The sequence below is a fragment of the Myxocyprinus asiaticus genome, chromosome 12, assembly GCF_019703515.2.
Source record: "Myxocyprinus asiaticus isolate MX2 ecotype Aquarium Trade chromosome 12, UBuf_Myxa_2, whole genome shotgun sequence".
Taxonomy (NCBI): Eukaryota; Metazoa; Chordata; class Actinopteri; order Cypriniformes; family Catostomidae; genus Myxocyprinus; species Myxocyprinus asiaticus.
Window position 1 is genome coordinate 5,518,459 of NC_059355.1, and position 17,249 is coordinate 5,535,707.

The 17,249-nt window shown below is 39.8% G+C and overlaps 1 protein-coding gene across 3 annotated transcripts in view; it reads left to right on the forward strand.

The window, feature by feature from the left end:
* The window catches only part of LOC127448855 (MAGUK p55 subfamily member 4-like), a 31,046-nt gene extending 13,797 nt beyond the window's left edge, over nucleotides 1–17,249 (forward strand). The window contains exons 15-22 of one of the 3 annotated variants that reach the window (XM_051711715.1): nucleotides 9,699–9,713; nucleotides 10,032–10,073; nucleotides 10,474–10,653; nucleotides 10,801–10,881; nucleotides 14,746–14,839; nucleotides 14,981–15,089; nucleotides 15,993–16,127; nucleotides 16,338–17,249. In XM_051711715.1, the coding sequence (XP_051567675.1) occupies nucleotides 9,699–9,713; nucleotides 10,032–10,073; nucleotides 10,474–10,653; nucleotides 10,801–10,881; nucleotides 14,746–14,839; nucleotides 14,981–15,089; nucleotides 15,993–16,127; nucleotides 16,338–16,529 (848 nt within the window). In that variant the 3' untranslated portion in view covers nucleotides 16,530–17,249. The remainder of the gene's footprint in view (nucleotides 1–9,698; nucleotides 9,714–10,031; nucleotides 10,074–10,473; nucleotides 10,654–10,800; nucleotides 10,882–14,745; nucleotides 14,840–14,980; nucleotides 15,090–15,992; nucleotides 16,128–16,337) is intronic. The other 2 variants (XM_051711714.1, XM_051711716.1) reach the window with 2 other exon arrangements.

Genomic DNA, 17,249 nt, shown 5'->3' on the forward strand with positions numbered 1-17,249 from the left:
GCCTCTGAAATACACCAGACATCTTTGGGGTTCTGAAGCCAATAAAGTACTTTTGAGATATTTGCAGCCCAATAATAATACCTGAAATTAGGAAGCACTAATCCGCCTTGAGATTTCTGTCTTTGGAGAAATTCCTTCCGAATCCTAGGTGTTTTTCCACCCCATATAAATGATGAAATCAGTCTGTCTAAATTCTGAAAAAAGGATTTTGTTAGAAAGATTGGATTACATTGAATCAAGTACAAGAGCCTTGGTAAAATTTTCATTTTTACACAATTAATTCTACCTGCAAGAGAAAGAAACAACAAATTCCAGTTTTAACTTGTCGATTAGAGGAGCAAAGTTCTCTTTGTAAAGTTCAGGTGAGGGTGACGTAGAATATAGGCAATCTAACCTTCTTATAGAATCAATTAAATCATCCAGTTTTTGTTTACATTTTTTATTGAGAGTTGAAGTATATTAAATTATTTCTCCCCTGATAACTACTTTAAGTGTCTCCCACAAAGTAGATGCTGAAGTAGATTCTGACCTGTTGTGTAATAGGAAATGATCTATAGCTGTTGATACAAATGCACAAAATGCAGGATCTGATAACAAGGCCATATTTAGTCTCCACAAAGGCCGTTCGTTATACCTCAAATTGCAAATAAGGTCTAACTGCAAGGGAGCATGGTCTGATTCCACAATAGGTAAATATTCGATTTGTCCAACAGAAGGAAGGAGAGATTTATCTATAAATTAATAATACATTCTTGAATAGAAGTAATGAACATGTGAAAAATAGGAATATACTCTGCTGTGTGGAAACAGAAATCGCCAAGGATCAACAGCCCCCACTTGATCTATGAATATAGATAAGGCTTGGGCCATCTTAGAACGGGATAAAGATTTGGAATTAGAACGGTCAAGGGATGGATCCATAATGCAGTTTATGTCACCACCAAAAATCATGAGATGGGAGTTTAGGTCTGGCAATAAAGAAACCAGCTTATTAATAAAACTCACATCATCCCAGTTAGGAGCATATACATTAACTAATATGACAGGGACATTATATAACATCCCAGAGACTACAACATATCTTCCCTGAGGATCTGCAATAGAAGCAGAGGCAGTAAATTGGATGCTTTTGTGTATCAATATGGCAGTGCCCCTTGCCTTAGAGTTAAAGTTAGAATGAAAAACTTGTCCCACCTATGATTGCCTAATTCTGAGATGATCAACAATGCCCGTTTTTTTGACATTTTTATTTCAATTCTCAAGATTGTAATTTTTTAAGTATGCAAAAATTCTGCCTCTTTTGGTTGGGCTACTTAGGCCTTTGACATTCCAGCTAACAAATCTAACTTGCGACCACCCCGGAGATTTAGTTAAATCGGCCAAATTAGACATGGGCAAATATAAATTTAAACAGCAATCAGCAATATACATGATTCCTCACTATTAAGTTCTTCTAAAAACATAACATAAAACAAAACTTTTCCAACACTTTTTGGATAAATGTAACACAGAACCAAACTTCCCAACATTTTTCCTATGCTTGCTTCCCCAACTGAAACAAGCCGCAGAAACCCATTTAAATTGCATGGCTCCCGATTATCCAGTCTTTTTCTCTCTACCTTTTTGAGAGACCCCAAACCACAATATTTACACGGATTTCAGCATAGCGTCATTGTTACGCATTGTACTGAATAAACTTTAAGGCAATAAACAGAAACAAACATACAGTCTTTTTTTGAGGTTTTAGATAACTTGTGATAGAAAAAAGATATAAAAAGTCACCTTTTTGACTGAAGTATATTGTCTGTGTCATATAACTTCACAGTCAATGTATTACGACCAGAGCCGGCCTTTAGTCCTGTACAAGGATGCGTTGTTTGTAAAAAGCCTCGGCAGCCTCAGGTGAATCAAAAGTGTGAGTTTCCTCTCCGAATTTCACATGGAGACAGGCAGGATGCAGAAGTTGAAACTTTATGCCTTTCTGATAGAGGGATTGTTTGACTTCTTTGAATCCGGCGTGTTTCTTTGCTAAAGCTGCGCTCGTATCCGGGTATAGCCTCAGTGAAACTCCGTTGAATTTAATATCATGTCGCCTGGCCCAGTGAAGTGCCTTTTCCTTTTCCTGAAATCGGTGGAAGCAGACAATGAATGTTCTTGGAGATTGCCCTGCTCCAGTTTTGGGGCAAAGTGCGCGATGCGCTCGCTCAAGTTCAGGAGGTTTGTAAAACACGCTCTCCATGGTATTTTTAAGCAGCCCAGATATAAATCCGATGAGGTGTTTTCCATCCTCAGTGCCTTCCGGAATATTGATAATATGCAGGTTAGCCCTTCTGGATCTATTCTCAAGGTCATCAATTTGGTCAAGAAGAGATGAATTCTGTGCCTTCAAGGATTTAATCGTCGCTTCTGCGGCGACTAGCCTTTCGAAGTTTTCACCAACCAATACTTCAGTAGATGCAAGTCGGTGCTGAAACAAACTGACTGTCTCACGTAGCATGTCAAGGGAGGCTTGTAACGGCTTGATTGAATCTTGAATTAAACTTGCCATGTCCTCTTTAAAACTGGCCTGCTGTTTTTCCAGTTCGGAGACTAGCTTACTCATCGACAAGTTATCCGTTTTGTCTTTTTCAGGTGTATCCTTGTTGCTAGTGGTATCGTTAGCCACCATAGCTGCTAACTTGCCCGCTAGGGTAGCGCCTGACCGTGTTGCTGGTGTGGTACTTTGCTTTTGTTTAGAGTTGCTCATTTCACTTTCTGAACTATGTTTAGTTCTTATATTTTATGTTGCAGAGCATTTAGATAAAAAAAGAAGATGCTTAAATATGTTTAAAAGGAGTGTGGTTGGGAGGTCCTCATCTCTGCTGCCCTCTCTTACATCGCCAAACCGGAAGTCCGAGGATGATTTTTTTTACCAATCATGACTCCGGCTAGGACCCAACTTTTTAAATAACTGTCCCCAATGTCCAGAGTCATCCCATCACCCAGGATACAGAGTCTGGGTCTAAATGAAAGTTCAGTGTTCAACACCTCACTCATAAAGTTCTGAACCCTCAACCAAAATTCTTGGATCTTTACACATCCCTAAATACATGTATTGTGTCCCCGTCTTCTGATTGGCACCACAGCAGGTGGGTGTGTCTTTAAGACCCAACCTATACAATCTAGAGGGGGTCCAGTAGAACCGATGCAAAATCTTAAATTGCATCAGACGGACCCTTGCATCTCTAGATGCAGACTTGATGCTTTTTAGGATCCTGGCCCACACTCCCTCCTCCAATACCAGATTTAAATCCTTCTCCCATAATCTCTTGAGAGAAGATGAAGCTCCATCCCCCAGACTCTGAATCAACAGGGAGTAATACACTGATGCTTCATGACCTTTCCCAAAAGCAGTAATCACCATTTCCAGAGCATCTGCTGCTTTAGGGGGGTGTACACTACTCCCAAAAATAGTACAGAGCAAGTGGTGCAGCTGTAAATACCTAAAGAACTGGGATCTAGGAATCTTAAAATGTTGAACGAAATTATCAAAAGATCTCAGTACTCCACTCTCATATAGGTCATCGAGTGTAGTAACCCCCTCCCAATCCACTCTGATCAACAGAAACGGGACTTATTAATGTTCTACTGCAGATTTGAAAGGCCCAATCTCACACCCCACACCCACTCTGACCTTCACTTCACACAAACACCAACACCTCCTGCAACCCCCTTCCTCCCCCCTCCTGCTACTCAACCTGCACTTAAGATCTGTGAAGATGATGTGAGCCGCGTCTTTCGGAAACAAAAGACGAGGAAGGCTTCAGGCCCAGATGGCGTCTCACCAGCGTGTCTTCGATCCTGTGCTAACCAGCTGGCCCCCATCTTAACACAGATCTTCAATAGATCACTGGAGCAGTGTGAAGTCCCATGCTGGTTCAAACACTTAATCATTATTCCTGTCCCAAAGAAACCAAAAATCACAGGACTTAATGACTACAGACTTGTCGCCCTGACATCTGTGGTCATGAAATCATTTGAGAGACTGGTGTTGACCCACCTGAAGAACATCACTGGACCCTTTCTAGATCCCCTTCAATTTGCTTATCAAGCAAACAGGTCTGTGGATGATGCAGTCAACATAGGATTGCATCATATCCTGCAACATCTGGACAGACCAGGGACAAATGCAAGGATCCTTTTTGTGGACTTCAGTTCAGCTTTCAACACCATCATCCCAGCTATACTCCAGAATAAATTACACCAACTCTCTGTTCCCATGTCTATCTGTCAGTGGATTACCAGCTTTCTGACGGACAGGCAGCAGCTTGTGAGACAGGGGAAACTCACTTCTAGCACCTGTACAATCAGCACTGGTGCCCCCCATGGATGTGTGCTCTCCCCACTACTCTTCTCCCTCTACACCAATGACTGCATCGCCAAGGACACCTCTGTCAAGCTCCTGAAGTTTGCAGATGACACCACTGTCATCGGCCTCATCTGAGATGATGATGAGTCTGCATACAGAAGGGAGGATGAACAGCTGGCTGTCTGGTGCAGTCAAACAACCTTGAGGTGAACATGCTCAAAACGGTGGAGATCATTGTGGACTTTAGGAGAAACACCCCAACACTGACCCCCCTCACCATTCTAAACAGCACTGTGGCAGCAGTGGAGTCATTCAGATTCCTGGGCACTACCATCTCACTGGACCTGAAGTGGGGGACCCACACTGACTCCATTGTGAAAAAGGCCCAGCAGAGGTTGTACTTCCTTCACCAGCTGAGGAAATTCAACCTGCCACAGGCGCTGCTGATACAGTTTTACTCAGCAGTCATTGAGTCTGTCCTCTGCACTTCAGTAACTGTCTGGTTTAGCTACGAAATCAGACATCAGAAGACTACAAAGGACAGTTCGGACTGCTGAGAGGATTATTGGTTGCCCCCTGCCCCCCGAATTTCCGAATTAAACACTCTGGACACTTTTGTCCAAACCAGGTGCAGATGCGAGATAACGGGGTGTGACTTAACTTCTCCGATTAGTTTGATCGAAAGGCTTTGCAATGGCGAAATAGGGGCAAGAACTTCCTGTTCAATATAGAACCAGGGAGGGGCTCTCTCAGGTGGGAGCGACCAATGGGCCAAGTGTCTGAGACCGAATGCATAATAATAAAATAAAATCTTGGGTAGGCCTAGCCCACCTGTCAATCGGCCTATGTGATTTATTGAAATATGTAACCTGGGACGCTTACCATTCCAAATGAAGGACTTCACTATGCTATCAAATTGTTTGAAATAAGAGAGGGGAACATCTACAGGGAGAGACTGCAGCAGGTAGTTACATTTTGGAATGCAGTTCATTTTAATAACATTAACCTTCACAATAATCGATAAATGTAATGAAGCCCACCTGCCCACATGACTCGAAAACCTTTTCATTAAAGGCTCAAAATTAACTGACTAAATCACATAAATTTGCTGGGAATAAAATGTCCAAATACTTAATGCCCTGTTTGGGCCACTGGAAGGTGCCCGGCTGAAAAGCCGTTACTGGGCAGTAAGCAGTCAGAGCCAAAGCTTCGGATTTAGACCAATTAACTCTGTATCCTGAATATTTAGAAAAGGAATTGATAATTCTGTGGAGGCAAGGCATAGAACTAGTGGGGTCGGAGACTAATGATTAAATATCATCTGCGTAAAGCAAAAGCTTATGCGCCACTCTTTTCTTATCGCGGCTGCTAATGGTTCCAGGGCAAGACAGAGCAATAATGGGGAAAGAGAGCAACCCTGCCTGTGTGCCCCTATCCAGAGTAAAATAATCTGAAATTAATCCATTAGTTTGTACCGCCGCTACCGGGTGTCTATAAAGTAACTTAATCCATCCAATAAAAGTATTCCCGAACCCGTATATTTCTAAAATTTTAAAAAGTTAATCCCATTCTACCATATCAAACGCCTTTTCGGCGTCATGTGAGATGGCAGCGATTGGAGTCTGATCATTTGCCACTGACCACATGATATCGATTAGACGCCTGATGTTGTCAGAAGAGCTACGGCCCCGAATAAACCAACCTGATCTATATGTATAAGAGATGTCATAACTTTATTTAATCGGTTAGCCAAAATTTTTACATCTAGCTGGATCAGGAAAATTGGACGGTAACTCTTACACTCACTTGGATCTTTGTCCTTTTTAAGAATCAGAATGATCTGGGCTTGTGTCATGGTTGGGGGAAGCTTTCCATTCTTTAATGATTCTGTATAAACTTCTAACAAAAGTGGAGCCAATTCTGTAGCATAAGATCTAAAAAAATTCAGCGGCAAAGCCGTCTGGCCCGGGAGACTTGCCTGTAGGTAAGGGCTTAATTACCTCGTCAAGCTCCTCCAAGGTTTCTCAGAATCAAGAGAATTTTTTTTGCTCAGTCGTCAATTTAGGGAGATCTAATGGTTCCACAAAGTTTCTAATATCTTCATAAGTAGACGAATTCGTGGAACTGTAAAGATCAATATAGAATTCTTTAAAAGCATTATTAATATCAATGGCCGAGGTAAACATTTCACCACCAGCAGATTTCACTGAGGGAATTATAGAAAAAGACTCTCTCTGCTTTATATATCTAGCCAAAAGCTTCCCTGCTTTGTCCCCTGACTCACAGTATGACTGTCTTGCCCTGAACAACCAAAACTCCACTTTCCGTGACAAAATAGTATTATATCTATATTTCAGTTGGGTAAATTCTCTGAGGCCATCAGATGACATTCGGCACTTCAGCTCTGCTTCGGCACTTTTAATATTCCCTTCCAACTCCACAAGTTCTTGTGCTTTAGCTTTTTTGATGAATGAGGCATACTGTATGATCCGACCCCTAAGAACAGCCTTAAGTGTCTCCCGAGCCATGCCCACAGAGGATACTGAGGACCAGTTGGTCTCCATATAGACACTGATTTCAGTCTTTAACATTTGTTGGAAATCAGGGTTTTGCAAAAGGGATACATTAAAGGGCCAACTATAAGATTTCTTTTTCTCTGTGTGTGGGAACATCTCTAAACTCACCAGGGCGTGATCTGAGACTAAAATGTTTCCAACTGAGCAATCAACAACAGATGAAATGAGTGACTTTGAAAAAAATCTATTCTAGAATAAATCTTAGGGACTGATGAAAAAAATGTATAGTCCCTACCAGATGGGTTCAAAAGTCGCCAAATATCTACAAGACCAAGATTTTTACACATCCTGTGAAGCGTCAATGTTGCTCTAGAGGGCTTACACACTTTTGCTTCACTATGATCAAGGACTGAGTCCATCAATAAATTAAAGTCTCCTAGATATTAGCCAAAATCAACCTTTGCCCCTGAATGTCTGTTAAAACAATAATGACTCTTCCTAATTTATCATTAATCTGTTTGAGAAATTTGAATTGTAGAGGTTTACTTATCAATGTAATGACTCCCTTACTCTTACTCGAGCCAGCACTAAAGAAAACATGCCCACCCCATATCTTCCCAAATTTTTCAGCTTCCTGCGGGGAAAGATGCGTTTCTTGAACGCTTAAGAAAAGAAATAACCTTCCTTCTTTTTATGGGGTGCCCCAACCCATTCACATTCCATGAGGAGAGAGATAATCCATTCATATTAACATTTGACATATTGATATAATAAAAAAATAAATTGTGTGTCAAAAGCAAGATTATACAGACCACATTCCCCATTAATGCAACAATCAAACCCTGAACAAAACAAACAGAAAAAAGTAAAATGTGCGCATTAACCCCGTGCACGACAGCGCCAACCGGCGTCAGTCCCTCTAAACTCAAAAGGTCCATGTACACATACAAGAGTCCCCGTGACAACTTTGGCATTGGATTGCTCAAGCCCGGTGTTTCTATACAAATTTTGTGAGGCAAAATTAATAACAGAAAATACTTTGTAAAACAGGCCCCAGCCAACAGGCAGAATAAAAACAAAGAATGTGTAGATTCATTCACAGAACTGTCTTGAAGGTGTGTTCCTCCACAAAACAAATTCCAGCCGATATAAAGCCATTCAGTTTCCTTGGACAGACAAACAATTGTTCAGTGAGCTGGCTGTTATGAGTGCAGCAGATGACGTAATCATTCTGATGTCCTTTAAAAATACTCCACAAAAACAAAGCCAACAGGAGGCATAAGCACAAAGAACGAACAGATTCATCCACAATACTGTCCCGAAGCAGTGTTATTCCACAAAACCAACTCCAGCCTCTAGGCAGAACCAGCACGAAAAGAAACAAAACAGGCATCCAGGTTCCTCGGATGATCAAGTGTGTATTGAGCGAGTTAAATGCACTCGGAGGCCACGTAAAAAAAAATACATCATGACTTAGTCCGTCAACTTTATAAAAGACGTCCTTTAGGTGAGCATGTAGATATTTTGAGGTCATCCATAGTGTCCATTCTCAATCTGTCCGGGAACTACACCAGGAACAGTGTAAAAACGATCTTCCATCAATGCAAAAGTTTCTTGTAATGTCATGCCACAAAACAAACTCCAGCTGCTAGGTGGAGCCAACGCAAAAAGAAACAAAAAATGGTGCCCAGCTTAGACAGTCGAGTCACTGAACAGCGAGTCAGTCCACTCACATAAGAAACGCCCGATGGTTTACTCACCCATAGTTTGTATGAAGGCCAGTGCCTTTTTGGGGCATAAAAATACTTTACTGCCATCCTTGGTGTCTATTCTCAGTTTGGCTGGAATCATCAGTGCAAAAGCGATCTTCCGTTGATGTAAGAGTTTCTTACATTCCTTGAACCGATCGCGTTTCTCTCTTGTCGAATTCGCAAAATCCGGGAACAAGAAAATATTGTGATTCTTCCAAGAAAGCTTTCCTTTGCTCCTCGCCTGGTGCAACAGGAGATCTTTATCAGTTGATTTCAGAAATTTGGCCAGAATTGATCGGGGCTTGTCTCCCTCAGCAGATCTCCGAGCCTGGACTCTGTGAGCTCGCTTGATTTCCAGCTTTATGGCCTGTTATGTCGAGCAGACTCGGGAAGAGCTCGTCCAGGAATTTCACCATATCTCTGCCCTCTTCATGCTCAGGAATTCCAACAATCTGTATATTGTTCCTTCGGCTCACATTTTCAAAATATTCCAGTTTTTCCAAAATGTGTTCCATGTCTGTTTTGGACGCGGGCGGATTAGTGGTTAATTCCCTTTCCAATTACTCCAGATAATCTATCCTTTTCTCAACATCTGTCACTCTTGTGACCATCTCAGAGAACTTTGCTTCCATCGCCGTAATCGATCAACGTATTACAGCGAGATCCTCCAAGTCAGCGACAACCTTTGTCAGCATCACCGAGATGTTGGACAGTTGACGCTGGATTTCTTCTCCCGACGTGCCTTCCAAATCGAGTCCCCGGCTCGCAGGCCCGTCAGAGGCCTCAGCTTGAACACGTAAGTGTCTTTTAATGTCTCCAGAGTCTGAGGATTTTGACTTCTTTGCCATGTTTGCCTCAAAGAGCAAATATGTAACTGGGTGTATCGAATCTCACCGGATTAAACATGAAAATAATTAAACACTAGCAAAGCGCGCAGAGCTCGTGATTCACACATCTCGCATGGCATCACGTGACCCCCCGAGTTTATGGTGTTAAATATGATGTTCATATGATGTTAAATGCATTAAATTGCTTGTTTCTCATCTTTATTAAAATCTGTTCCCTGCATGATGTTTCCATAAGAAGAGCTTAAGGATGGTGAGTGCATATTATTCATGGAAATATAAATCATACAGTTAAAGAATTTTTTTTTCTTAACAAAAATTACAATTTCTTAATGCCATTTTAAAACTAGATGGCTTATTTCTTCAGTGGAACACTAATAGATAATATATTTTTCAAGCTGCTCGCTTACACACAATGAAATTAAATGGGGGCTAATGCTGTCAAGCTCCGAAAATGACTGAAAGACCATAAAAGTGAACTAGTTAAAATAAAATTTAATTGCTAATTATTCTGTTTTTTAATAATTCTTCCAATAGACTAATTTAATGCACTCTTTGTGTCTTGTTACAGAGGAGAGTGAATTCATCACCAACATTGAGGGGATTTATCTGAGTGAGTGAATCTCAAATATTACAAATTTACAAGAAAATTTTCCCTAAAGCAGATCAGATGAATCATGTTTACAGCATCACAATCTCTGACAAGATGAATGCAATTTTTCTTATCTGATCTCTGTTTGTAGACCCCAACGTTTCCCACATACTAATGATGTTGAATAAGACCATAATCTTTCAAGTATCTAAGTGACAATTATAAGTTAATGGTTGGTTGTAAAATCATAGAAAATGTTCCACCCCATTAGATCATAAATTACTAGCACTGATTATTGATTTTGATTAATTATAGAATACAATGTATACTACTTGCGTTATCTGTCTATTCCTACATCTGTGGCATTTTTAGACTGTTTTCCATCATTTAATGTTTGTGCATCTTCTCATATGCATGTCAGCTGGTTTTCGGCACAGTCTGCGTCTTTGTCGCCGGCGGAAGGGTCAGGCTTTTGGAACATCCCAGTTCGAGTCCCTTCGTTGTCCCATGAGCTGTTACAGTTCCCTGGCTAACCCTTACGAGGAGGTGGTGCGATATCAGCCCCACCCAGAACACACACACCGCCTCATAGCACTGTTAGGTGAGTGAGTGTGTTTTTGTTTGCGTTTCCACACAAGTGGAAGCAAAAATCATCCAGCAAAAACACATATAACCTGCTACAACTTCCTGTAGCTGCATCCATGCTTGCACCAAAAATTTTAAAGCTTTGCCGATGTTCTGCTGTCAGGTCCGTCTGGGGTCGGGGTCAATGAATTACGCAGGAGGCTAATCGAGATCAATCCTAAGGTTTACCAAGGAGCTGTTCCCCGTGAGTTTCATTCTGTAAATCTGAAATTGTGTGATTACACTGTTGTGAATAGTGTGATTCCCAAAGCTTGAAAAAATGCTTCTTTTAAGCATTTTACTCATTTAAGGGTCATTGACATATGCCTAACTATTAAGGCAGTGGTTCCCAACCCTGTTCCTGGAGGCCCCCCCAACACTACACATTTTGGATATCTCTCTAATCAAACACACCTGATACAACTCATTAGCAGAGATTCTAGACCTGAATTGGGTGTGTCAGATAAGGGAGATAAAAATGTGCAGTGTTTGGGGGGGCTCCAGGAACTGGGTTGGGAACCACTGTATTCTTTTTCGATATTTTTTGCTGGGCTTTACGTAAAAAATATCCAAATGGTCTCATTAAAAGCTAAAATGCTTAAAAACAAATGTTGGCATACGTGGTTTGGAATTATGTATTATTATTTCTTCAAAAAATAAGCAGTGAATTTTGTTTTATGTTATTAATATTTGGAAAAACTTCCGTCCACCAAATCAAAGTCAGGTGGTGTAACCAACATGGAGGTGGTCATTCTGTTGTCAAAAAAACCAGAAAGGACCCATTCAGACCATTTATGAATGTGTGTGAAGTTTTTAAAACATATCAGATATTTTGAAATTTTTATGAAAAGACACATTTTGTTCAGGTCAAATGGAGTAACCCTCATAATACTTTTTGATGTTTGTAACCGAAAACTTTTTTGAAATTAATGATTAAGTCGTGTAGAGTCAAATTCTACATTTGCACTCTATTCAAACACTCTATTATTCTATTACTTAAGCTCTAGCTTAAGTAAGTAAATATTATTTAAGATTGTAAATCAGCTTAGAGATTCAGGCTTTAGAGATCAGCATATAACATTAAAACCACCTGCCTAATATTGTGTAGGTCCCCCTCATGCCGCCAAAACAGCGCCAACCCGCATCTTAGAATAGCATTCAGAGATGATATTCTTCTCACCACAATTGTACAAAGCGGTTTTCTGAGTTACCATAGACTTTGTCAGTTCGAACAAGTCTGGACATTCTCTGTTGACCTCTCTCTTTAACAAGGCATTCCATCCACAGAACTGCCCCTCACTGGATGTTTTTGGTGCCATTCGGAGAAAATTCTAGAGACTGTTGTGCATGAAAATCCCAGGAGATCAGCAGTTACAGAAATACTCAAACCAGCCCATCTGGCACCAACAATCTTCCATGCGATTATCTAATCAGCCAATCGTGTGGCAGCAGTGAAGTGCATAAAATCATGCAGATACGGGTCAGGAGCTTCAGTTAATGTTCACATCAACCATCAGAATGGGGAAAAAATATGATGATTGTTGGTGCCAGACGGGCTGGTATTTCTGTAACTGCTGATCTCCTGGGATTTTCATGCACAACAGTCTCTAAAATTTACTCCGAATGGCACCAAAAACCAAAAACATCCAGTGAGTGGCAGTTCTGCGGACAGAAATGCCTTGTTGATGTGAGAGGTCAACAGAGAATGGCCAGACTGAACTGACAAAGTCTATGGTAACTCAGATAACCGCTCTGTACAATTGTAGTGAGAAGAATATCATGTCAGAATGCTATTCTGAGATGCAGGCTGGTGCTGTTTTGGCAGCATGAGGGGGACTTACACAATATTAGGCAGGTGATTGTAATGTTGTGGCTGATCGGTGCATATATACACAGTGTTGGGTATAATGCATTACTAAGTAATTAATTACTGCAATTAAATTATTTTTTCGTTGAGAAAATTAAGTATGGGATTACTCTTAATTTTTCAGTAATTTAATTACAGTTACTTCTGATGTAATTATGTTAAATACTGTATGGACTATACAACAATTCTATATAAAACAATAGTGAATTTAAAATCGAAATGTACTGTAATGTCTTATGTTAAAATTTATGTTTTCTAATTAAATGCAGCCCACTTAAATTCTTTGGCCACTTCATGAATCATTTATTTGATTTTACATGATTTATCTGAAAGAATTAAAAGAAAAGTTTCATGTCTATCTTTGTATTTTTCTTCTGGTCAAGGTTGATAAGGGTTTTAGAAAGTAATTAGTAATAAGTAATGCAATTGCTTTTCAGACAGAGTAATTAGTACACTAATCTAATTACACTGTAGAAGATGTAATTAGTAGTTAGTAATAATTACTTTTTTAGAGTAACTTACCCAACAGTGTGTGTGTGTGTGTGTGTGTGTATATATATATATATATATATATATATATATATATATATATATATATATATATACACACACACTGTATATATATATATAAGGAAAGTTAAAATTCTGTAATGTTCTAATAAAATGCTCAACATTTTTTCAGTCGTAATAAGTTTAAGTACCATGTACATCAGATTTGTAAGTAAAAGTCGCTGTATTAACTGAAATTTTTAAGTTATATTTACTCACTTTAATCAAAATTATCTCATGAAGTAGATGTTATTTTATACCATTAAAATTGACCTATAAAAACAGTGTACAAAATCTTGCAAAATAAAAATTAGGTAAATCTTACTAGTCATTTTTTTCAGTGTAGTACACCACTTGACATTTTCACTTGACACTTCATAGTCATTAAATACATTTTTATTTTCCATTTTTGTTTCCACGTACCTGACTATTCTTCTAACCTAACTGTTTTGATCAAACATATGAGGGACATGGTGCCAAACTCACCGTCTGCAAGCGATTGGGCTGTAACAATTGAGAATTGGTTAACAAAGATGTTCGGTTCAGTGTTCAAAGTACTGGCACAGTTGTTTGCACCACTGCTCCTGATATGTGTTGTCATCTTGATGTGCCATATCAAAGGTTCTCTCTACTAATGGCAGTTCTACACCTTTGGTTCCCTCGAATGTGAAGAGATATTGGTGATCATGTTCATTATCAAGAGGGGGGAAAATGTGGTATATGCTATTTTTCTATGTAGAACTGTGTAAAACATAATGTGCTTAGACTGTATTTTTCCACTGCTGTACTTCTCCACCTGTTTGATAGAGAGGGGGGTTTGGTATGTGCAGGATGCTTGCTTGAGAACACAGTGCCAGACACCAGCAGACACTAGATAACCAGAAGCAAACCGCCAAGGCCTCAAGGCTTTTGGCTGAAGACACATACATACACACATAACTCAACATAGATAAGACACGAATACGCACACACATAGTTATAGAATACATCCTGGTTACTTTCGTAACCTCCGTTCCCTGATGGAGGGAACGAGACGTTGTGTCGATGTAGTGACACTAGGGGTCGCCCTTGGGAGCCCCAAACACCTCTGATCTTTGAGGAAAGGCCAATGGAAATTGGGGAGTGGAATTTGCATGCCACTCCCCTGGACATAGGGGTATAAAAGGAGCTGGCTCGCAACCACTCATTCAGGTTTTGTGCTGAGGAGCCGAGTGGTTTTGTTCAGTGAGCTGAATCTTCTGCCGTTCCATTTGCGACCCAGGCACGTTTGGGGCTCCCAAGGTTGACCCCTAGTGTCACTACATCGACACAACGTCGAGTGAGTGATAGATAGGGAACCGCAATCCCTTTCTCTTCTTTCACTTTGACTCTGTGAAACGCGCTCCATCTGTGAAGCTCAATAAAGACTATTACATTTTCTGCACCCCTGGCTCTCCTGGTGTGTCATCTTTACTTTTAACTCACGATATAATAGTTTAGTGACCTAGAAAAATAGCAGAATGTTAAATATTTCTTTATATTTTTCAAAAACCTAAAAGCATTTAAGTCCAGGTTTAAATGGGATTTTAAATCCCAGATGTAACTTAACCATGTTTAAACTAAAAGTGTACAAATATGCTTTGTTGAAACTCTCTGACTGTTATTTCCTCTCAGATACCACACGGCCACCCAAATGCCACGAGGAATCTGGCAGAGAATATCACTTCATCAGCAGAGAACAGTTTGACAACATGGTCTGCAATCACAGGTACCTGAAATGTACTAGGCTGTACAACAACAGACAATATTTTTTTTCTGATGTACTGCATGTTTTATTCATTTCATTAGTCAAAACCTGTTTTCTTCATAATCCATTGTAGCTCAGTGGCATTTATTCTGTCTTCCTCAGGTTTATTGAGTTTGGGGAGTTAAGAGGTCATCTCTATGGCACTAGTGTGGATGCAGTTAAAGATGTTTTGGCCAGTGGAAAGATCTGTGTGATTGACATTGAGCCACATGTGAGTTTATTATGAGAATGTCTTTCTCAAGTACTATTAGTGGCATTTGCTAAGGCAAGCATCAGTATTATTAACCTCTAATCTTAAAGAAACAGTTCACCCAAAAATGAAAATTCTTATCGTTTACTCACCCTGAGGCCATCCCAGATGGGTATGACTTTCTTTCTTCTGCAGAACACAAATAAAGACTTTTGAAGAATAGCTCAGCTCTGTACGTCCGTAAAATGCAAGTGGATGGTAACCAGAACTTAGAAGCTCCAAAAAGCACATAAAACCAGCATAAATGCTTTTTGGAGCTCCAAAGTTCTGGCCACCATTTACTTGCATTATGAACCTACAGAGCTGAGATATTCTTCTAAAAATCTTAATTTGTGTTCTGCAGAAGAAAGTCATACACATCTAGGATGGTCTCAGTGTGAGTAAAAGATAAGAATTTTCATTTTTGGGTGAACTATTCCTTTAAGATTAGAGGTTAATAATACTGATGCTTTTACACATTTACACTTAGACACATAACTCGTCCCACATCATTTGTGGACATGAATGATACCTCAAATTGTGTGGCTTGTTGAAGAGAGGTGTGGCATTACTTTATTGAAGGGATCAAGCTTACGATTTTCACCTTGAAGATGATAAAACAGGCGAAAAATGCCATAGACTTTCATTGAAGGAGCCAAGCCGTATCAGAGACTCTTTTGACTCGGGCCAACCACATAGCAATGCACAAAAACCCACTCAGAACAAGTTTTACATTGTGATGACGAGTTTTCCGGAACAAATTTTCACAACTGATATAATTTAAGCAATACTTACATAACCTAACCCTAATTTACATAAATACTGCTTGACCACACCTGACTTCCTCTGATTATTTGCTCTTCTTGCTGTGTCTTTTAACTCCAGGCATTAGAGTCAGTGAGGACCCCAGAGCTGAGGGCGTATGCCATCTTTATAAAGCCTCCTCCTACTGAGCAGATGAAGCAGACGCGAATGAGCTCTCAAATCATCACAAATTACTACATCAGCCGGGCCTTTAAGGTGGGCCTGCATCTATTTGTATATCCACTCAGTCTATTTTATTCACCTTCCTTTTCTGTTATCATTTAAAGGTGCTATAATTGATGTCAGCCACTCTTGAATTTCTGTATAGTACTTTTGTCTACTTTTGAACTGCTGTGAAATATTTATGTCTGAAAGTTTTCTCAACCCCGTACTTCTCATATTTTTCACTTTTTCTCTCTTTCTTAGGATGAAGATTTTCAGGAAATAGAGGATGCAGGACGTAAGATGGAACAGCATTACTGTCAGTTCTTTGATCATGTGATTGTAAATGATGGCCTACAGGCTGCATGTGTGCAGCTGCTGACTGCAGTGAGGAGAGCTCAGGATGAGCCCCAGTGGGTACCAGCTGCATGGATCAGACCAACTGACCAGTCTTAATAGAGAATATGCAAATGCAAATAAACAATGACTATGCAAATACACTTTATTTTTCATTGTACATAGTGAGAATACTGTATGTTTGTCTGTAAAAATATTAGTCTAAAAACAAAATGTTTTCTGTTCACAACCTTTCTTTTCAATATTTTGTTCACTCTTGGAAAAATAATAAACATTTATTAATCTACCCAAAGATATTTAAATTGAGAACTCTTTTGAGCACTTATCCACTTCAAACTGTTGTTGTTTTTAAGGTTGTCAGGTACAAAATTAAAAGTTTAAGGAATAGTTCACCCAAAAATGGGAATTCTCCCATTACTCACCCTCAAGCCACCCCAGATGTGCATGGCTGTCTTTCTTCTGGTGAACACAAACAAATATTTTTGAAGAATATTTCAACTCTGTTGGTCTATTCAATGCAAGTGAATGGTGACCAGAACTTTGAAGCTCCAAAAAACAAAAACAAAAAAATAAAACAAAAACAAAAACACACATAAAGGCATATGACTCTAGTTGTTAAATCCATGTCTTCAGAAGCGATATGATAGGTGTGGGTGAGAAACAGATCAATATTTAAGTCCTTTTTTACTATTAATTCTCCTCCTGCCCAGTAGGTGGTAATATGCATGAAGCATGCTGTGGAGGCGAGGGCGTGGTCGAGCGTTCGTCTAGGGAGAGAGGAAGCGATAAGTGTTTTCACCGGAGATGAATTGCTGGTAA